Here is a 21,624-nt window from a genome sequence, read left to right as displayed (position 1 = left end):
GGCAGAATGCAATCCCCAGTACCCCCCCCAAAAAAAAAACCTGTCTCAAAATAAAAAGGACTAGGGATGTAGCTTCATGGTAGAGCACCCTGGGTTCTATCTATCCCCACTCCTGCAAATAATAGGTTGTCTGCGAAGTAGCAGATATGTAGGGGAGCCAGGATTCAGACACTGGTGGTCTGGCTGTAGTAAACCCACATGCAGGCCCCTAGGCAGCCCAGCCTTTCCAGTGGGAGCTGGGGGTCCCCAAGATCTGCTGCCCAGACCCCCCACTGAAGCACATCTGCAGATCCCTATGGTTCCCCAGAGCTTGTTATGATAGAAAGGACAAGGATAAGGAACTCCAGCTGCTGGGGATTTCCAGGCTTCCAATGAAATAGAGACAGGTGGGCTGGCTGTGCAGTCCAGGCCAGCTCAGGGGACTCAGGCTGGGCCCTGGTTCACCAAGAAGTGGACATTTTAAGGGTGTATCCTCCAGCCAAAGGTGGGGCCTGGTGTGCAGCTACTGTGCTTGGGGCTTCAGAGCCCCTGAGATAGGTGTGACCCCACTGGAGGCCTCACAACTGGGGCGTCATTGTCCCTGGGACCAGCTGCGTCCTCGAAGATGTGGCTTGCAGGGTGGGTAAGAGCCCAGGAGCACAGTTCTCACTCCAGCTCTCCCCTTGACTAGTGTGAGGGACCTGGGCCAGCTGCTCGCTGTGCCTCCCTGCCTAACCTCAACAGCAGGAGTTATAACAGCACCTCTTCCATGGGGCTTAAAGATGGGGAATGTTAATATAAACTGTCTAGAACAGTGCGTGGCCCACAGTTACTCTCCTTGTACTTACTTCTGAGGAGCTCAAAGACTACTGAGTCCCTCTCACTCCCAAATCCTCAATCCTAAGGGGTCCCTCAGCAGACAGAGGAGGCCAAGCAGGGGGCTTCTCCTACCACATCCACTACAGGAGACTGGAGCCACTCAGTCGTGCCAGGAGGGGGTGGCAGGAGACAGATGCCCTTCCAGTACCAAGCCCCAGGTGCCTCTGTCCCAGGAACTATGTCTGCTTTTGTCTGACCTCAGGTTCAGCAGTTTCAGGATGTGGCCACCCGCCTGCAGATGGCGTATGCAGGGGAGAAGGCAGATGCTATCCAGAGCAAGGAGCAGGAGGTGTCTGCGGCCTGGCAGGCGCTGCTCGACGCCTGTGCTGGGCGCCGGACCCAGCTTGTGGACACGGCAGACAAATTCCGCTTCTTCAGCATGGTCCGGGACCTCCTCTCCTGGATGGAGAGCATCATCCGGCAGATTGAGACCCAGGAGAGGCCCAGGTGAGGGGGCTTCCTCAGGACAGCACCATGCCATGCCAGGACGGGATGGCAGACGAGGGTGCTGCACTAAACTCCTCCTTGGAGAGACAGTCTTGGTTTGTAGGGGGATCCCTGAAGGGTGTCTCAGCCCTAAGTAGCTCATCTTCTGAAAGAGAACCCACTCTTTCAGAGTAAGGGGGGAAATCACTGAGATACTCCAGACGGGCACAGTGACTTATTTTACTGTTAGTAAAAATAAGCAATTCACACATTCAAAGTTGAGCAGGTCCAAGGCTGCTCACTCTTCCTCCAGCACTAGAATATGGGGAGGGGCATTCTCCCAAATTCAGGATGGAGCTTATTGTCCATGAGAGGCAGGGTCATGTGCATAAGCAAGACCCAGTTTGTATCTGTTAAGTGATTGTTGGTGTCCCATCTCTGTCCCTCTGCCCCCAAAGTGCCTACCTTGATGACCACACATTTATTTGTCTTTAATTTCTTCATTGAGATATAATTCACATACCAGACTTTACATGCTTAAAGTGTACCAGTCCATGATTTTTATATATTCCTAGTTATACAGCCATCACTACAATCTAAGTTTAGAAAATTTTCATCACCCTCTACCAAAAGAAAAAGAAAACATCTTCATTAGCTGTTGCTCCCTGGGCCTGTCGCCCCTAACCCCTGGAACCATTACTCTACTTGCTCTCTAGATTTGCCTATTCTGGAAATTTTATATAAATGAAATCTGATATATTGTTTTATGAATGGCTTCTTTAACTTAGTCTGTTTTCAGAGCTCATCCATGTTATATCTTGAATATAGGTCATTCCCTTTTTCATTGTGGAGTAATATTCCCAGGCCTCTTTTGGTGTCCCTGTCGCTGCACCCCTTGCCCATGTCCCGGCCACTGGCCAATGAATGACACCAGGGTGTCAGTGTTCGTGCTGGGGCTGGGCCAGCAGAGGACCTCCTGGATGGCCAGAGCCAGGGGGGAGGCAGCCCCTTCTGCCAGTGAACCAGGGTTACCTTCTTCCCAACTGCCCTGTCCTCCTGTCCCAGGGATGTCTCCTCTGTGGAACTGCTCTTGAAGTACCACCAGGGCATCAAGGCAGAGATCAGCACCCGGGACAAGAACTTCAGCACCTGCCTGGAGCTCGGGGAGTCGCTGCTGCAGCGGCAGCACCAGGCCTCGGAGGAGGTGGGCCCTTCCGTGACCTCATCCCTGCTCTTGCAGGCCAGGCAGCCTCCTAGCGGGTGGTGGGAGCTTCTGGGGAGCTTATATTTTATTTCTGGGATATCAGGGCTGTCAGCAAGCAGGCCAAGAATCAGAGCCACACCAAGCCAACATTCCCTGCCCTAAGGAATTGGCTGCTTATTAAAGGAAAGCAGGCACATTATCTACCCAACATTTGTGCCTGCTTAGGACCTGGTAATACCATCTCATAGGTGGAGGCATCAATAGATGCCCGAGAGAAGTTAATTAATTTGCCCAAAGCTGCACAGCTGACCAATAGCAGGGCCAAGATCTGAGGCCAGGCCTCTGTGACCACGCCTGGCATTCTCCACAACCAGCTGTGCACTGCCTCAAACCGAGGGAAGGGTTACCCAAGCCCGAGCTTTTCTCCCTGCAGATCCGGGAGAAGCTGAAGCAGGTGATGTCCAGGAGGAAGGAGATGGATGATAAGTGGGAGGCCCGCTTCGACAGGCTCCACATGCGTGAGTGCCGCGCAGGGGCCAGGGGACCTGGGGGCATGGCCAGACCCCTGGACCAGGGGAGGGGAGGGGATGCTACAATCGGCCAGCTTTCCACCACTGCCAGAAAGACCCCCTCCCCATAACACCTCTCATCAGCAAAGCTCGGGGGTTTGAGCAAAACAAGTGGACATACTCTGGAAGCCCCCCTTCGTCAGCCAGGGTACCCCCACACCCTGCTTGCCCTTCGTGCCTCAGGGGAGCTGGTACCCCCTATGCTCTAGTGTGCCCTGGATGTTCACTCCAAGAGGGTCGGGAGCTCTGTCCTTCAGCGGCTGGAGGTTGGGGAGAGGCGGGGAAAATCTCACCTTTCAGATAGGCGCTAGAAGCCAAGAAGGGAGGTCTAGCCATTCCCATGGCTGTTTGTCCATGCTTACATGGGACAGACAAGGGCTGGGAGGAGAATTCAGGGCACAGCTGTCCTCAAAGAGAGGCACCTAGCCAGGCGTGGTGGCACACACTTGTAATCCCAGTGCTTGGGAGGCTGAGACAAGAGGATCACAGGTTCGAGGTCAGCCTCAGGTATTTGTGAGGCTTTCCGCAACTTAGTGAGACCTTGTTTCAAAATGAAGAATAAAATAGGGTTGGGGGTATAGCTTGGAGGTAGAATGCCTTAGGTTCCATCCTTAGTACCCCAACCACACAAAAAAAGGCATGTAAACTGCATTTTGTTTTCAAATTGGAATTTGTTCCAGTGAGTATGTTTTTAAAATATTAGCCATACTGAAGGAGATGGAGTAGGACCCCAGTGTGGGATAAAACAGCCTTGGGCAAAAGACCCCCACTGAGCTACATGTCTGTGCAGGTTAGGGACACATGTGTGGCCCTCCTGCTGGCCGCTGGCCACTGGCTCACAAGTACACCTGCTGAGCGGCCCCAGCGCCCTGCAGGAGGCGGCTGCTGAGTGCTCACAGTCTGTGGCTTGTTCTCGTGGCAGTGCTGGAGGTGTGCCAGTTCTCCAGGGATGCTTCTGTAGCCGAGGCATGGCTCATCGCCCAGGAGCCCTACCTGGCCAGCCGGGACTTTGGACACACGGTGGACAGCGTGGAGAAGCTGATCAAGAGGCACGAGGCTTTTGAGAAGTCAACGGCCACCTGGGCGGAGCGCTTTGCTGCTCTGGAGAAGCCCACCACGGTGAGCTGGGGGCGGCGGCGAGGCCAGGCGGGCGGCGGCTGCGCCCGGGGTGGCGCTGAGGCCCAAGTGAGAGCGAGGAGGAAGGACCGCAGTAGGAAGTTCTGACCCCGAACACTAAAGATGAAAAGGGGCGACGGGGTGGGGGCACTAGAGCATGCTGGGATGCTGGTGTGTTCAGCTGAGAATGCAGCTCTCCTCCGTGATGGCCTGACCCTCGGCCTTTCCCTCCCTCAGCTTGAGCTGAAAGAACGCCAGACCCCAGAGAGACCCGCAGAGGAGCCTGGGTGAGTGTGGCCTGTGGCTGAGGGGTGGGGAGGGGGAAGAGGAGGAGGAGGAGGAGGGGGAGGAGGAGGAGGAGGAGGAGGAGGAAGAAGAGGCGGCATCCCATAAAAACTGGTCATCTAAACAAGACACCTTGACCTCTCACCCCCAAGCCCCTTGTCAGTGAAAAGCAGAGTACATGGAGCTTGAGGCAGAGAATTTTGTCGTGGGTGGCCTGAAGCCCTGCCCAGGAAGGGGTGGCCAGCAGGGACTGCCCCTGAGCTGGGGCCATCCCTTGGGGACCCCCTGAACACTGCTCCCCAGCCCCTCTTACATGGAGCTTGTCGACTCCTGCGGCATCCACCTTCATGTTTCTAGTCAAGCCTCTTGGCGGCTCCTCACTGAGCACCTGCCAGGACTGCGGGGAGACACCGGTGCACATGCTCCCTGTATGCAGAGCAGGTGCAAGCCAGGCCCTGGAGCAAGGTGCCTGTCATTAAAGAGAGCCCCTATCTTCCTTAGGCCTCAAGAGGAGGAAGGCGAGACAGCAGGGGAGGCTCCCCGAGTCCCCCACCGTGCAGCCACAGAGAGAACGTCCCCGGTCAGTTTCCTGTCCCATTTGTCTAGTTCCTGGGAGTCGTTGCTGCCAGAGCCTGCGCATCCCTACTAGGCTTGCCGGGGCGCACCTGCCTGCTCCCCACCCTCCCCCAGAGACCGCATCCAGAGAAGGCTACTTTTTTACTTGGGTTTTCTTAATTCTTAAAATAATTCCCTTTCTTCTTTCAACCCAGAAGAAACTGACATGCCAGCCCACTGGCATGGCTCTATTAGTTGGTTTTTTATCTAGTCTAATAAATTTTATTGTACGAATATCACCACCATTTACATCCAGGGAAGCACTGTATACAGAGAGGGGCATGTTTATACACTGCCCTTTTCCCAATTTCCTTCCAAACTCCATCTTCAACAGCGCACCTGCTACACACACACACACACACACACACACACACACACACACACACCAATAGACTGCCCCACCCTGCCCGCCCCGCCCACAGGCATTTTCAGCAGTGAAGTAGAGCTACCACCTTTTGAGTAGGTTCCAGTAGGTTCTCTCTCCTAGGTGGACCCCTCTCCCCTTTCTACCAACCTACTGTGGGCAAGTTTGAGATATGCAGCTGGTTCTGAGGCAAGAACAGACTTGAAGGAGTCCCAAGGAGTGAGGGGGAACCTCAGGGCTTTGGGTATCAGGGTCTAGCCCCCAACGTGTAGAGACGGTGGGTATGCCGGAGGACTAAGAGGAGGGGCTGGAAGGCCCCAGAGAGACTGGCTGCCAGAGGTCTGGGGCATGAGGCTTCTGACCTTGCTGGTGGAGCCACCATGTTGAGGAAACACCCTGGCGAGCAGTAAACCAAGGAGAGACCAGCCTCAGCACGCAGCTCGCATGGCCCCACCACTGCACGGGCCTCCAGGGGCAGCTCTGGGGTCAACGAGCAACGCAGCCTACTGTGCCCGCCTCTCCAGGTGCCCAGGGGAGTCTGTTCTGACTTCTGAGTGGGGGTTTAGAAATATTAGTATCCTATCTGGAAATTTCTGGTATATACACCACTCCAGGAAAAAAAAAATGCACACACAAGGCCAGGCATGGTGCTTATAATCCCAGGATTTGGGAAGCTGAGACAGGAGGATCATGGGTTCCAAGCCAACCTCAGCAACTTAGCAAGACACAAATAAAAAATAAAATGACTGAGGGTGTAGCCCAGAGGTAGAATGCTCATAGGTTCAGTACACATACACACATAGACACACACACACAAAAAAACTTGCATATACAACTTGCCTGGCATGCATGAAGCCCTAAGTTCAATTCCCAGTACTACAAGAAAAAAGAAAGGACATATGAAATCACCCCTTTCTGAGTGGAATCCCTCTTAGGCTCAGATTTTAGCCCACCCTATCCCCAAAGACACCCGCCAGCAGACACACACACACTCCTGGAGCTCCCTCTGGTTCCCTTTCTGAGCGGTACCAGCCCATCATCCCCAGCAGAGGGCGCTGGAGGGCCTCTCCCTGAAGTTCCCATCATCCCGGTCAGTGGTGGCCTGTGTCCGGCCCTTTTTCCCAGCACAGCCCCCATTGGGGGGAGAGACAACTCTGGGGGCTGAGGCGGACTGTGGACATGGCCTGAGACTCGCCACCTCCTGCTCCCACCTGCGCTTGTGCCCTGCACCCCTGTGTGTCTGCATGCCATGGTGTCCTGGTGTGCGGGCTCCCTGGTGCTCCTGAGCCACTCTACCACTACGTGTCGTGTACGTCCGTGCGAGTGTACTTCCATGTGCATCAGAGCCGCCTCCATCCAACACCTGAACGTCATCGGGCTGGGGGGAATAAAGCCTGCTTGGACCTGAGTGTCTCTCTGGGTGAGGAGGAGTGGGCCTGCATCTGAGACCCTTCCAGGGAGCTGGCCATCCCACCAGATGGAAACACACGGGCCTGTGCCTGCTACCAGAAAGAAACCAGATGGCTAATCAAACGAACGCCAGGCCCAGGGCCTCCTGGAAACAGACTTCCTGCTGCTTCTCCTTTCTGAGCCTTTAAGTTTTCATGAGGATCCGTGAAACACCGAGGGGGGTCCTGCTCCCTAATCAGACTCCGATATGAAAGACGGGAGGCTGGAGAAAGAGCAACCCGGCTTTGGAAGCTCCTTGCAGAGCCAGCTGCTGACCCCTCCAGCCTGCGCCTTGCCGGCACCCCTGGCCCATCCCAGGAAGGCCTGGCCACCGCTGTTTAGGATGGGCCTGGGGCCCCGGGCTCTCCTGCTGGTCCTGTCTGGTGTTGGCGCCTGTAGAATAGAAATATGCTGTGTTGCTTCATGTAAAACCCTGTACTAGTGCATGTCGCTTCCTGCCTGGGGCAGATGGGAGGGGACCAGGCGCCCTGGCCCCCCAGACAGCTGTGTGCCACGGGGCAGCCCTCCCCTATGTGTGCATTTGCACACATGCACGTGTGCTGACTGGCTGCCATCCGTGGTTGTGCAACACCGCTGCCTTCCCGCCCTCTGACCCCCCCATCAGAGAGTGTTCTGGTAAAAATCGACCCCTTCCTCCAGGTAAGTACAGAGAAGGCCAAACAAAAGGGACCAGGTGTGGCCCATACCGCAAAGGGTGGCCATCAGGACGTCTGGGCGCTAGTCCTTTGCTTTGTTGGAAGTTTCCACGTGGTTTGAGATAATCTCCTGGAGTCATTTGCCCTTATAAAGGCCTCTCTCTCTGGCATTACTGACAGTCCAGGACATTCCTGTATGTTGGCAGTGTAGCACTTTGAGGGAGGGGCTGGATGAGGTGGTTTTCTTACTTCCTCTGGTCTCAGGGACCCGCTGGTTTGCCAACCCTGGGGTGGGGGAGAAGAGGTAAAGCGTTGAATGTTTGTCTTACTCCCTGTTAGGGGAAGGAAGGCCAGGTTGGGCCTCTGCTGCTGCCAAGGACAGTGCCCCGCAGGGACCTGCTGGCTTCTTCTCTGTGCCTGTGGCAGCAGAGGACAGACAGACCTGCCCAGAGCCCAGTGCATGAGGAATCCTGGCCAAGGGCAGCCTTGCCCCCACCCAGCACCTTACACCATGCACCTCCCTTCACCTGGGTGACTGGCTCGAAGAAGAGCCAGGGTTCTGCTGCGTGCCCCTCGTCTTCCAGGCTTGGGATGCCTCAGCTCCCCGAGGCAGCATTATAGTGAGATGTCCTTTTCTTCTGAGTGGGAAGGAGGCGGATCCCTACAGAATGGAAGAGGATTGTAGCCGCAGGACACATACCCACACACTGGGCCTGTGTGCTGGCTTTGGGGTGGGAGGCATGGCCTCTCTAGGATTTCACCCAACAGGGCTGCAGTGACAACATGAGTCCCTCAAAGGGATTGATTGATGCTCTCACGAGCTGTGACAGCAAGAATCTCTGTTTTGGACACACACCCTGTCTGCTTCTAAGCCCCTAGGCTAGATCCAGTCAACAGTGCAGGGGGACCCTGTGCCACTCCCAAGAGCAGCTGCCTGAGTGCCACTCATGACCAGCCTTCAGCAGGTCGGCAGGACAAACTCTCAGCCAAGGGCATCGCCTGCACAGCCAGCTCCCAGGAGAGGGGCCTTAGCAGCTCCTTAGAGCCCAACATGGGGGCTCAGCACTCCTGGGTCCCTTGCCTCTTCCTTTCACCATCTCAGAGGTTGTGTGGCTTTGGGAAAGTTGCCAGCCCCAGGAAATGTGAGAGGCAGCACCCAGGGGCTGTGTGGGCACTGGGCTTTCACCTTTCATCCAGATCATGGCTGGCTCCAGCTGCCGTCATCCCCTTAGCAACCTGGGCACTCCCCCCACCCTCACGACATACACACACACAGCAGCCTCTGGCAGCTGGGAGCTTTAATCTGCAGCCAGTGGTGGGGCTGTGACGTCTCGGAAGGGAGCAATGTGGGTGTGGAAACAGCATCTGTGTTTCTTCATGCCTGAACAAGCTTCCCCAGTCCTTTTGCCCTCCCCCATAACAGCAGTCTTTTTTTTTTCCCCCAGACATTTTGCAGCAAATGCAAATCCTATGTTTGTTGGCAATGGGCAGACCCAGCTGGAAAAGCACGTCAGCTTTCCCCCAAACCTGGGTGTGTCCCTGTCTCCCCAGGATGGCCGAGTCAGCCTGGCAGGGTGTGGCTGCCTGCAGTCTGGCACCAAGCCGGCTCCCTGGAGAAACCCGCTCTAGGTTCTCTCTGGACATCTGCCCACTGCTGGGTGTGCCCAGCTCTCTGCTATGGTGTGATCTTCCTAGCCTCTCTGTTTAGGACGTTCTTATGCTCATCCTAAGTCCTTTCTTTCAAGCTGTGTATTTCAGAGCATCCCAGACACTGATGGACTCAGGAGAAAACTCAGTTAACAGTGAACACTGGAAGCATCTCAGAAATAGGTTTGAAGCTGGGAACTTGGCCCCTGGGTGGCAGATCTAGATGCAAGAGATGATGTCTTCTCTCTCTAATCTTTTTAATGTTAAGTGTCTGCTCAAGATCCCCTAGAGATTGGGCGGCCACCAGCTTCTCCAGGACAGGGACCCACGAGAGTCCACACAGGGCGGGCATGGTGGAGACAGCGCCTGATGAGCCTCGCTCTCTGGGCACTGGTGGCAGAGGACCAGGTCTCCCTTCTGCCAGTGAGGGAAGCCTGCGGACTACAGTGCCCCTCCTCTTTTCTTCCTTGACCTTGTCACCTTCTGCCCTACACCCCTCTTCTCATCTTGCCCAAGCTCCCAGTGGCCATATCTGGACCCTGGGGGGCCATACTAAATTGCTCTGCTCCCCCTATCTCGCTTTTTACGCAAGCCCCTCACCATCCCCCAGCACATAATCCACCTGCCCCAGCCCCTGCTCCTCCTGGCTCTGCTTCCTCTTCAGTCTCTGCTTTTTCGACTGGGTACTTGTCTCTGCCCACCTCAGGTTGTCAGCTCTTCATCTTTGGCTGGTTCCAACTCAGCAAACCATTTCCTTTTCTTCTTCTCTTGCAAACAACTGTTTTCTGAACAGGCTTCCTAACTCATCTAGACGGCTCTTCTCATTCAGAGCTCAGAAGCCAAGACATCAGACGCTGAGGTGGGTAAACATTCTGGGCTCAGGGCACCGGCTCTGCCCACCTCACTGTCACCAGGCGTCAGCCACTGCCTGAAGCCTTGTCCGGCCCGAACCCCTCTCCCAGCCCCTTCCCGTGTGGCCCTGACATGGTCATGCAGCCTCCGCGGAGCAGCCACATGTGTTACATAAGCAGGACACATCACATCTAGACCGCGAGCCCCATTGGACAGGTGCTCTCCTGCTGCAGCAGGACTTGGGGCACGGATCCCCATCCTCTCCTCTGTCACTGGGTGTGGATGTGAGCAAGTCACTCATTCCTCTGACCCCCACTTCCCCTCATCTGAAAACAGAGGTAGCGACAGTGCCTGCTGTGCATAGACTGGGGACGGGAAGAGAGAATGTGGGCAGACCATCTGGCACTTAGCAGGAGACCATTAAGTCCCTCCATTTGTTCTCCAACCCCACCTCTGCCCCCAGCTCTTAAAAGAACCATCCCCTGTAGGATTTCTGACATTAGTGGTCCCTCCCACGCCGGCTTGCCAGAGCCCCCCCTCCCTGAGACCCCTCTAGTGACCTCTGAGCTCATGTCACCTAATTCATTGCACGGCTAGGTTTGAACCGTCTGTTTCTGAGGTGCAGCCCAGTGTCCTGGTTTATTACCAGCAGTACTTTTAGAGAGGAGACCCTGTTGCCCATGTTTCTTTGCTTCTGAATGTAGCTGGGTTCACTGAGCAGCTTTGGGACTCTGCTTGTGAGCTGGGTCATTAGGGCCTGGAGAGGTAGCCGTCTGTGCAGTCCCCTGCGCCACCTGCTGGCTGACCATGGAAATACACTCCTTAGTCTGAAATTTTTACCTTTCCAGCCCACCTCCCTCTCCCCATTTTGAACATTGTCTGCAGAGGAGTCCCCCACCCGCACCCTCCACCTGCTTCCTTCACTCAAGCCAGCTCCTAAAAGGAAGGATCCTTAAAAGCCAAGCTTATATGACCCCTGTGTGACTTTGCAAGTCTCCACCAAGACTTTGAGGCCATTATCCCCTTTCCCCATTTGATCTCAATCCCATGAGGTCCTACAAAGCTCTCCTGTCCCTCAGCCAGTAACCCCTCCACCTGTCCCCTGCCCTCCTAGGATCTGGCCCCACCAGCCATTAATTTCCCAGCACCTAGAGACCCTCTATCCCAGAGTGCAGAGGGTGAAAGGGGACTCAGGTCACCTCTCCTGGCCAGACCCTGTCAGCAAAACCTGTCTGTCCCTGCGACCACCCCTCACCCGCGTGCGGACCCCTCGGCAGGCACTCTCCAACCACAGATTCCTTCAGGTGAAGCAAAGCTCCGCTCAGCCCCTGGCAAGCTCCCACCTGCTAGCCCAATCCTGCTCCCCCTTTCCCAGGGATGGGCCATCACAGCTGGGAAGCCATTGATGGACCCCACCTAGAAAGAGGCCTCTGCAAGCAGCCTAGGGTATAGGTAGTCTCTGCCCAGACCCCGGGCTCCCTGTTTCCCAACCACCCTGCATGCCGGCACCAGCCAGCAGTCTCGGGCTACATCCCCTCCAGATTCAAAAGGTACTGCGTGGACCAGAAGCTGAAACTTTGGTTTCACTACCTCCTGCTGAAAGATCCCAGCCAGTGCCTGGGCTTCCGCAACCAGATTCTCCCATCTATAATAGGAGAGGCTGTATCAGTGATCCCTGGGCCTTTTTCCAGCTCCAGAATCTCTTCCTGCCTGAGCTTCTTCCACCCCTCTTTATATCAGATGTCATCCCCAGCCTTCCCCCAGGGGACCTGCTTCCGAAATAAGGTCCCTATTACTGGTCCTACCCATATGGTCCTCTTACAAATAAAGGGCCCTGGGAAATCTCTTATTTCTTAAGAATTTCAAAATAGAGATGCCTATAAGGCTCCTGCTCCCTGGAGGCCTTGTACAGGATTTCCCTAGGGGAGAAGGGAAGCAGGCCCCTTTGTCTGGGCTCATTATCCACTGTCTTGTGAACTTTCTTCCTGCAGATCAGAACCCCAAGAGTAATTTTGTAAAACTGGTCATCTTTCTCTTTCTTTCTTTCTTTCTTTCTTTCTTTCTTTCTTTCTTTCTTTTTTGTGGTACCAGGGACAAAACCCAGGGGCATTCTACCTCTGAGCTACACTCCCTGCCCAATTATTTTATTCTTTATTTGAAACAGGGTCTCACTGAGTTGCAAAGGGCCTCACTAAGTAGCTGAGGTTGTCCGCGAACCATGATCCTCCTGTCTCAGCCTCCCGAATGCTGGGATTACAAGCATATATCACCACATCTGACAAAACTGGTCTTGTTTCTAAAAAAGATTTGACCACCTGAGTATATGTCTAGGTATAGTCTTCCTCAAAGTCTTTCCTTTACAAAGATGTGAGCTCTTTGTAAAAAAATCTAATTCTGAATTACCAGAACCTTCCCCTAAGCAGTACCTGGCTGGCCTCAACCCAGTCTGTGAACTTCTTCTTTACATGGGTACCTCCCCGAGGCTGGGTGGGGCTGTGGGTACCGCTGTCCAGCCCCACAGGGCCTGCTTGTTCACAGCATTCACCTGTTCTTGTCCCCGGAGTCTCAGAATGTTCCAATAGAAAATGGCAGAGGAAGGAGGGAGAGAGGCCCCGTTTCTCAGTCCTGAGTATCCCACACTGCAGGCAAATGAGTGTTTGAGCTGGTCACGCTGGCCACACAGGGAAGGGGGCACAATCACTCAGCAAAGCCACAGAGGGAGGGGGTAGGTCAGGAGAGGAGACAGATTGTAACAGCCGACAGCTGCAGGCACTGTCACATTCAGAAGTTCTCCAAACCATCTGGGATGGAGGTATTGGTGCGACTGCCACCACCACAGCCTCAGGAAGGTTTGGTGACTTGCTAAACACTCTCCCTTCCCTTACGGATACCCAAGGACTGCACTCTAGGCCTGTCCAATCCGACACCGGGGCTTTAGCCTGGGGATAGTGCTGGTCCTCCTCCTCCCTGATCTTCTTCCCCCTCCACAGAGGCTCCTGCACCCACCTTCATTCCACCACTGTCTTCCTCATCCAAGTCCCTCCCCCAGCCCAGGAAGGAGGAAGCCCTGCAGAAGCAAAGCCCCCATCCCCACCCTCATTCTTGACTCCCCCTCCTCAGGTCTTGACTTTTGGGTAGGGTGTGAGGCAGGAATCTGTTCAATCATCTCCACATACACAGGAACACAGAAGAAATCTTTGCATAGGTTGGGAGACCCCCATCGTCAAAGCCAGCCCGTGATCTGGTCATGTTACGTTTGAACACATCGGCGACAGTCACGAGTGAGGGGCTGGAGCGTGAGGGCCGGCACTCATTAGGAGGAGGCGGGCTATACTGGGAGTCAGTCTTAGCTAATACATCATCATTTTCAGAGGCCAATACCATAAAGGGAGGGGGCTAGAGTTAAAAGTATAAAAAGCAAACATGGCTACAGAGGTCCCCAGCAAAACCAGTCCCAGTAGGGAAGAGGCTAGTAAGAGAGGCCGACACTGCTGTGAAGGCCGGTGACTTCCCTCCCTAGCTGCTAAGCGTCTTCTCCCAGAGCCCAGGGCTGGGGTGTGGAGTGTGCCTGTGCCCAGTCCTCTGGAGGAAGGGCAGGCCCAGCGAGGCTGGAAGAGGTAGGAAGAGAACAAAGTTCTTCTTTCTGCTTTAATAATCCACTCCTGCCAGGTGTGGTGGTGCACACCTGAAATTCCAGCTTCTTGGAGGCTAAGGCAGGAGGATCCAAGTCTGAGGCCAACCTGGGCAATTTAGCCAGACCCTGTTTCAAAAGAAAATGTAAAAAGGGCTAGAGATATAGCTTAGTGGTAGCGCCCCCTGAGTACCACAATCCTTAGTCCCACACATAGGCACAAAAATCCACTCCCGAGCTTTATATCCAGGCAGAGGGTTGGCCCGACTGGGGCCACAGAAAGGCTCCAAATCCAGGCTGCAGGTCCCATCTGTTACTCCTGCTCTTCCTTCCTGTTAGAGGATGAATCAGGCAAAGCTTCGGGGCTTACAGAATGTCATGGCCATTGCAGGCTCATTGCAGACACACTAAGAAACAAATACTACAAACAATGCCAAGATGAAAGTGGCCAGCTCCAACCCTCAAGGGATTCTGGGGAAGAAGATGAGCACCCTCAAGATGGCATGAGACCCGCCCAGTTCTGGAGCGCACACTCCTACCTGCCCCTACGCCTCTTAGCTATGTGATCTGAACAAATCCTCATCCTCTCGGAGCGCTGGTCTTCTGATCATGCATAGAAAGTGTTAGACTAGGTCTGTGATTTTCAAACTTTTCCAGCCACATCGCCCTTTCTTTAAGAGAAATCTTACCAGGACCCCTACTGGCAACCTGTTTATTGAATGCTCCTAATTTGATGGGCAGCATACACAATCAGCTTTACCCTTCTCCCAGCTACTGCTTTCTCCTCCACTGAGCTCCCTCCCATCCCTAGTGCCCCCTCAGGCAGACCGTGGTCGCTTCAGCTGTCAGAAAGGCTGCCCAGAGCTGATCCAGTGTCTGGCATGGTGCCCACACCCTCCCCCCGACCCGACCCTCTCCTGCAGGCCCCGCTCAGGGTGGCTCTAGTCCTCCTGGGCTGTCCTTCAGGCATCCAGACATGGTGGCTTGAGGAACCTTCCCTTCTTCTGTCATAAGGTCCATGGTGGCCAGGCCTCGGGACAGCATGTCGACAGATGGCCTGAGAGAGGCTGGCGGCCTTGGTGCTCTCTTGGCACCTTGAGACCCACCCACTCGGCTCCCCCTGGCAGGGGAGGCGGCTGCCCTGCGCAATCTGACCTGCCCTTTCTTCTGCTTCATCAGGCACAAAGGCAGATCCGGGAAGCCTCTGCATGAGGAGATGCCCAGCCCAGAGCAGGAGCGCCACTTCCCCTGCTCACAGCACCTGTCCATACAACCAGTGGCCCTCGACTTGGCTTAGGCAGGGGCTAGGGATCACCCCAGGCCTCCACAGGGAGAGAGAAACCACAGCAGGTCCCCAAGGCAACGACTCATGACGTGGGCAATTCTCAACCCTAGTTGTGCATCGGAGTCATGAAATGCTTATTAAGAAACACCAGTGTAGCCACGCGTGGTGGTGCATAGCTATAATCCCAGCCCTTGGGAGACTGAGACAGGAGCATTGCAGGTTCCAGGACAGCCTCAGCAATATAGCAACACTCTCAGCAACCTAGCAAGATCCTATTTTAAAACAAAAAATTAAAAAAGAGCTAGAAGTGTAGCTGGGAGATAGAATGTTTCTGGGTTCAATTTCTAGTACCACCAAAAACCCCCACAAAATGCTAATGTGCTAGCTGAGTACATTGGCACCTGCCTAATATCAGTATTTGGGAGGCTGAGACAGAAGAATTGCAGGATCAAGGCCAGCTTGTGGTAACTTAGCAAGACTCTGTTTCATAATAAAAAAAATAATAAAACAAGGCTGGGGGTGTAGTTCAGAGTTGGGATACCCTTGGTGAAGGAAGGAAGGAAGGAAGGACCCTCTGCAGCCCAGTTAATGCAGCATCTTTAAGAAGGGGCGTGAGGGTATTTTTGCAAAGCTCCAGAGGTGACTTTGAAGGCAGCCAGTGCTGGGAACCACTTTCCTACCTGACAGATTCCCATTAAATGATGGGTGTGGGGAGGGGAGTATTAGACCTGATTAAGGCCAGGAAGTGGGGTAGGGGGAGACTTAGGGCCTGGTACCCTTAGCTTTAGGGCTTTGATGACAACTTGAAGGTACCAGAAGCATTCCCATTCAACTCCCTGATACGAGTGATTTGCAAATCTGTCTAGCAGAAGAACCTCTCTTCAAATGAACTCTTGCCAGAGCCCATGTGTCATGCAGGTGGAGTGTCAGGGACAGGGACAGAGCTCTGCAGCAGCCCTGAAGCTGCCCTGGATGCAGTTACTCCTCTGGCCCCTCCAAGAGCCTTCTGTTTCTGTGTTAGGTGCAGGGAGGGAGGGCACTGCTCTGTAAGGCTGAAGATAGAGCCAGCAGTATGGGCAGATGTGGGTGGGTACCCATGGCAGGTTGTGGGGATGCCAGCTGGGCAGGCCTGGTGGCTCAGAGCAGAAGGGAAGAAGGCTCAGGTGGGGGCCCTGTAGAGAAAGGCTGCTTTTAGAGCTGAACCCCTAGAACGGCATGCTCCTCCTGTGCCCCTGAGCAGAGGGAAGAAGAGAGGCCGTGGCCTCCTGACCCGCAGCCGCCACCCCTGCCGGGGCAGGAGGAGAAACCCCGTGGGAACGAGGGGCCTGCCACAGAGCCCCTGTTCAAGGTCCTGGACACACCTCTGAGCGAGGGCGACGAGCCCACAACACTGCCGGCCCAGCGGGACCACGGGCACAGCGTGCAGATGGAGGGCTACCTCGGCCGCAAGCACGACCTGGAGGGGCCCAACAAGAAGGCGTCCAACAGGTGTGTGGGAGTCAGGGTGCCTCCAGGGGTGTCCCCAGCAGAGCGCTGGCCACCCTGGCATATGTTGGGCAGAGCAGATGTCTGGGCACCCCTGGGGACCAGCCTAGGCCACTTGGCCTGATGGGAAAGCCTATCTGAGTTCTGATCCAGAAGCCAGGGGGTCCAAATTCTATGACTTCATACCTACTACCCAAGCTCCCTAAGTTAGTTTTCCATCTGTAAAATGGGACAATAATGATGGTTGGGACACTGTGCCTGGCACAGAGTGAACACTGGCCACTGATGCTCGTTATCCCAGCGCAGGGCAGCAAGCAGGTGGTCTTGGTGCCAATGACAAGGCTCTGCCACTCCCTGCTTTCACTGGTCTGGGCCTTAGCTTTCTCAGCTGTGAAATGGGAAAGAGATGACTGAGTCTCTAGCCCTGCTGCCTTCTGAGGTCTCTCCAATGCTGCCATTCAGAGACTCCATGGCCCTGAGAGATGGACTCGAAGGCTGTGTCCTTTCCTGATGCCCAGCCGGTCCTCACCTTGGATTTGTCTATATGGGGCTGCTCTGCCTGGCTCCCTGGGGGCCTCCTCCTCTAGCAGCAGTCTGGGGCTGCAGGGAAACTGGTAGCATAGAGAGGTTGATGAAAGCCATATTCCCAGGGACAGCTGAAAGCACACAGAGCTTGTCTTGGGAGTTTTTTTTGTTTGTTTTTTTGGTACTGGGGAATAAACCAGCCCAATTTATTCCTTATTCAGAAATAGGGTCTCACTAGGTTGCTGAGAGCCTTGCTAAATTGCCAAGGCTGGCTTCAAACCTGCAATTCTCCTGTCTCAGCCTCCCGAGCACGGGGATTACAGAGGTGTGCCACCACGCCTGGCTTCAACAAAGCTATCTCAAATTCCAAAATTGGGGACCTAACTGCCCTAAAGAAGTTTATTGCTTAAATGGACAGCCCACCAGGAAAGGGAAAATTCACATTTACCAGCACGATTATATGCCAGATGTTATGTTAGGACTGATAAACTCTTCACGACTGCCCCATGGTACTGAAGCTTCCATTTCCATGATGAAGCAGCCTCACGGCAGTGAAGTCACTTGCTGCGGGCTCCACCTTACACCAAAGGCCCAGGTCCTTCTCAGCAACTGCTCTTCTGCTGGAGGAAAAACCCTGAGCTGCAAGTCAGACACCTGGGCTTCGAAGATGGCTCTGCAGCCTCTTTGTAGACATCAAGTTCCCTTGTGTGTGTGTGTGGGGGGGGGGTTACTGGGGATTGAACCCCAGGGTGCATTACCACTGAGCTATACTCATAGCCCTTTTTATTTTTTATTTTGAAACAAGGACTCATGAAATTACCACATGCTGTCCTCAAACATGCTTTCCTCCTGACCCGACCTCCTAAATACTGGGATTATAGGCAGGCACCGCCACGCCTGACTTCAAGTTCCCTCTTTCACCTGTTGGTACTTTCTTTCTCCTATTTCTTCACTTTCCTACCCTCAAAAAAGGAGATATATACGGCTCAGTGGTAGAGCATTTGTCTAGCATGCACGAGGTGCTTAATTCAATTCTTAGTCCCCTGCAGGCGCGCACACACACACACACACACACACACACGCCAAATAAAAAGTACTAGGATAGTAAACTGTACATAGATCATCAAAACAAACAAAAAAAAAAACAATCACCAAATCAAAACCCTTCCCAGCCAGGCGTGATCGCGCACGCTTTGTAATTCCAGTACCTGGGAGGCTGAGACAAGAGGATCTCGCGTTTACAGTCAGCCTCAGCAACCTTATGAGGCCCTCCGCAACTTAGTGAGACCCTGTTTCAAAATAAAAAATTAAAATGGGCTGGGGATACAGCTCAGAAGTAGAATGTCCCTGGCTTCAATCTCTAGCACCACCAGATAAACAACAACAACAAAAAAAACCCCAAAAACAAAAACAACCCCCCCCAAAAAATCCTTCCCCAATTAATTCACTTCACACTAATGATATGGAAATGCTTTGAAAAGTTAAGTTTACACTGCTGGTTTGAGACTCAATGATTTTACTTCTAGAAATGTATCTCAAAGTAAGATCAGATTATAAGTAAAGATTTATACATAAGGATATTTATTAAATTACTATTTAAGCCAGACATGGTGGTGCATGCCTGTAATCCCAGTACTTGGGAAGCTGAGACAGGTTGATCACAGGTTCAAACCAGCCTCAAAAACTTAGATTCGTAACAACCTACCAAGATCTTATTTCCAAACAAAAAATAAAAAGGACTGGGGGTATAGCTTAGTGGTGGAATGCCCCAGGTTCAATCCCCAATAACACACACACACACATACACACACACACACACACACACACACACAATCTAAATTGTGGATTAATTCTCCAGTATTAAAAGGTCTACTAGTAAAGGAATTGTATATAAATATGATTGTGAAGCAGTTTTCAAAATTGTTATTGTTTTTGCATATATAGTTCTGAGGTTTGAACCCAGGGGAATTCTACCTCTGATTATACTCCCAGACCTATTTTATTCTTTATTTCAAAAAGGCCTAAGTAGATGAGGTTGTCCACGAACCTGTGATCCTCCTGTCTCAGCTTCACAAGTACTGGGATTAAAAGTGTGGGTTTTAAGAAATATTAGAAATATTTAAGTTTATGGAGAAATAGTCATATTGTTAAGCTTAAAAGCAGGATGTAAAACTGAATGTAGCCGGGCATGGTGGCGCACGCTTGTAATCCCTGGGCTTGGGAGGTGGAGACAGGAGGATTGCACAGGTTCGAAGCCAGCCTCGCTGGTTTAAGAGACTCTGTTTCCAAATAAAATATAAAATAGTTCTGGGAGTATAGCTCAGAGGTAAAAGGGTTCCATCCCCAGTACCACCAAAAAAAAAAAAAAAAAAAAAGAAACCTGAATGTACAGGGCTGTGGATACAGAGTTGATAGAGAACTTGACTAGTAGGCATGAAGCCCTGGCTGGGCGTGGTGGCACATGTTTGTAATCCCAGTACTTGGGAGGCTGAGACAGGAGGATCGTGGTTTGAGGACAGCTTCAGCTACTTAGGCCCTTTGCAACTCAGTGAGACCTTGTTTCAAAAAAATAAATAATAGGGCTGGGGGTGTAACTCAGAGGTAGAATGCCTCTGGGTTCCATCCCCAGTACCGAAAAAAAAGTGTGTGTGTGTGTGTGTGTGTGTGTGTGTGTGTGTGTGTGTAATATACAGTATGATCTAATTTTAGCTACCCGTGTATCTAGAAAATAATATGAATTTAGAAAGACTAGAAGAGCAATTCTAAAATGATATAATCCCAGCAAGATGGGAAGTAATTTAGCAAGATCTTGTCTCAAAATAAAAATTAAAAAGGGCTGAGGTTGGACATGTTGGTTCATGCCTGTAATCCTAGGACTTGGAAGGCTGAGACAGGAGGATCACAGGTTCAAGGCCAGCCTCAGAAACTTAGTGGGGTCTTTAAGAATTTAGTAAGATGCTGTTTCAAAATAAAAAGTAAAATAGGGCTGTGAGTATAATTCAGAGTTAGAATGCTCTAGTTTAATCCCTAGTGTCTCTCTGTCTGTCTCACACACACACACACACACACACACACACACACACACACACACACGGAGGGATTGGGGATGTAGCTCATTGGTAAAGCACCCCTGGGTTCAATCTCTAGTTCCACAAAAATAAACTAGAAGGAAATATACAAAATATGAACAATAATCAGCTATCAGTAGTGGAATTACATGCAGATGATTTTAAACCCCCCCCCATCATTTTTAAAACAAAATTGTTCCTATTTATTAGGGCAAACAAATGGTGCGTTTAAAGGGTCAGTACTGCTGTAGGAATTGATTCCGGGGATAGTGCATGAGGCCCAGGGTGACCTCCCGTCCGTATCTCCGCAGGTCCTGGAACCACCTGTACTGTGTGCTCAGGAACAGTGAGCTGACCTTCTACAAGGATGCCAAGAACCTGGCCCTGGGGGTGCCCTACCATGGGGAGGAGCCCCTGGCCCTGCGCCACGCTATCTGCGAGATTGCTGCCAACTACAAGAAGAAAAAACACGTCTTCAAGCTGAGGTCAGACTTCCTGCCAGGCCCTCACCTGGGCCCCGCAGGCCCCCCTGGCTTTGGCTCTAGCGGCCTCACGGAGGCCCACTCTTGGGACCAGCTCCAAGCCCAGACCACTCCCGGGGGAGTTTTTCAAATCCAGAGGGTCATGGTCTAGACTTTGACCTTCCAGGTGCCGTGCTGCCTGACACGGTTCTGGATATTAGGTTCGGTGGCTGTGGGATCCCAACCAGCCCTCAGCGCAGGTAAAGATGTCTGGGGGGGGGGGCAACCACGTGACAAGAAACCCTTTGCGCTCACAGGTTGAGTAATGGCAGCGAGTGGCTCTTCCATGGCAAGGATGAGGTAAGTGGAGGGTGGCCCCGCACAGAGGTGGCTACCAAAAGGGCAGGTGGCGAGACCCGAGCCCTCCAAAGGGTGGCCATTGTGGCACGGCTTCTTCAGCATACTCCCGTCCCACAGGAGGAGATGCTGTCCTGGCTTCGAGGCGTGAGCACAGCCATCAACGAGTCCCAGAGCATCCGCGTCAAGACGCAGAGCCTGCCCCTGCCCTCCCTCAGTGGCCCCGACACCAGCCTCGGCAAGAAGGACAAGGAGAAGAGGTTCAGCTTCTTCCCCAAGAAGAAGTAGCGGCGGGTGGCCCCGCGGGTGGGGGCCGGGTCACGCCGGGACCGCAGCCCCCGCCTCCGCCCGCGCCGGCCCTGGCCACGCTGCAGCAGCTGCCTTCGCCCCTCGCCAGCCAACGCCCCTCTGCCGCCCTGCGGCTCCAGGCACCAGGCACCAGGCTCGGCTCCACTTCGCTGGGGTGGAAAACCTTCTCCGAGGCGCATGTCCTCCTCTTCCTGACCCCCACAAAAGATGGAGAGAGCCCACCAGGTTCCTCCAGCGCTGCCCACTCCCTCATCAAGTCCTGCCAGGGAAAGAGAAAGGGAAGAAGGGCGCTGGCTAGGCCCGACCTGCCCCTTAGGGGCACCAGGAAGGAGCTAGGCTGGGATCCAGGCCAGCTCTGGCAAGGGGCTGTTGGGGAACTGATAGGGAGAGAAGGGACCCAGGACCCGGGTACCCCTAGCCTCCTCTCCACTGGGCTTTCTCAGAACTGGGACTCCCTCCTCA

General features: G+C 53.4%; 1 protein-coding gene across 1 annotated transcript in view; it reads left to right on the top strand.

Annotated features, from left to right (window-relative positions):
* SPTB (spectrin beta, erythrocytic) overlaps positions 1-21,141 on the top strand; it is a gene marked incomplete at both ends in the record, with an annotated part of 76,242 nt that extends 55,101 nt beyond the window's left edge. The window contains 10 exons of the mRNA XM_080707615.1: positions 1,061-1,305; positions 2,350-2,488; positions 2,922-3,006; positions 3,980-4,176; positions 4,411-4,460; positions 4,960-5,038; positions 16,198-16,445; positions 20,347-20,520; positions 20,814-20,856; positions 20,974-21,141. Of these exons, the coding sequence (XP_080563741.1) occupies positions 1,061-1,305; positions 2,350-2,488; positions 2,922-3,006; positions 3,980-4,176; positions 4,411-4,460; positions 4,960-5,038; positions 16,198-16,445; positions 20,347-20,520; positions 20,814-20,856; positions 20,974-21,141 (1,428 nt within the window). The remainder of the gene's footprint in view (positions 1-1,060; positions 1,306-2,349; positions 2,489-2,921; positions 3,007-3,979; positions 4,177-4,410; positions 4,461-4,959; positions 5,039-16,197; positions 16,446-20,346; positions 20,521-20,813; positions 20,857-20,973) is intronic.
* Positions 21,142-21,624: the final 483 nt, after the last annotated feature.

This window comes from Muscardinus avellanarius, assembly GCF_963383645.1.
Source record: "Muscardinus avellanarius genome assembly, chromosome: 12".
Lineage (NCBI taxonomy): Eukaryota > Metazoa > Chordata > Mammalia > Rodentia > Gliridae > Muscardinus > Muscardinus avellanarius.
This window is presented reverse-complemented; position numbering and strand designations above follow the sequence as displayed.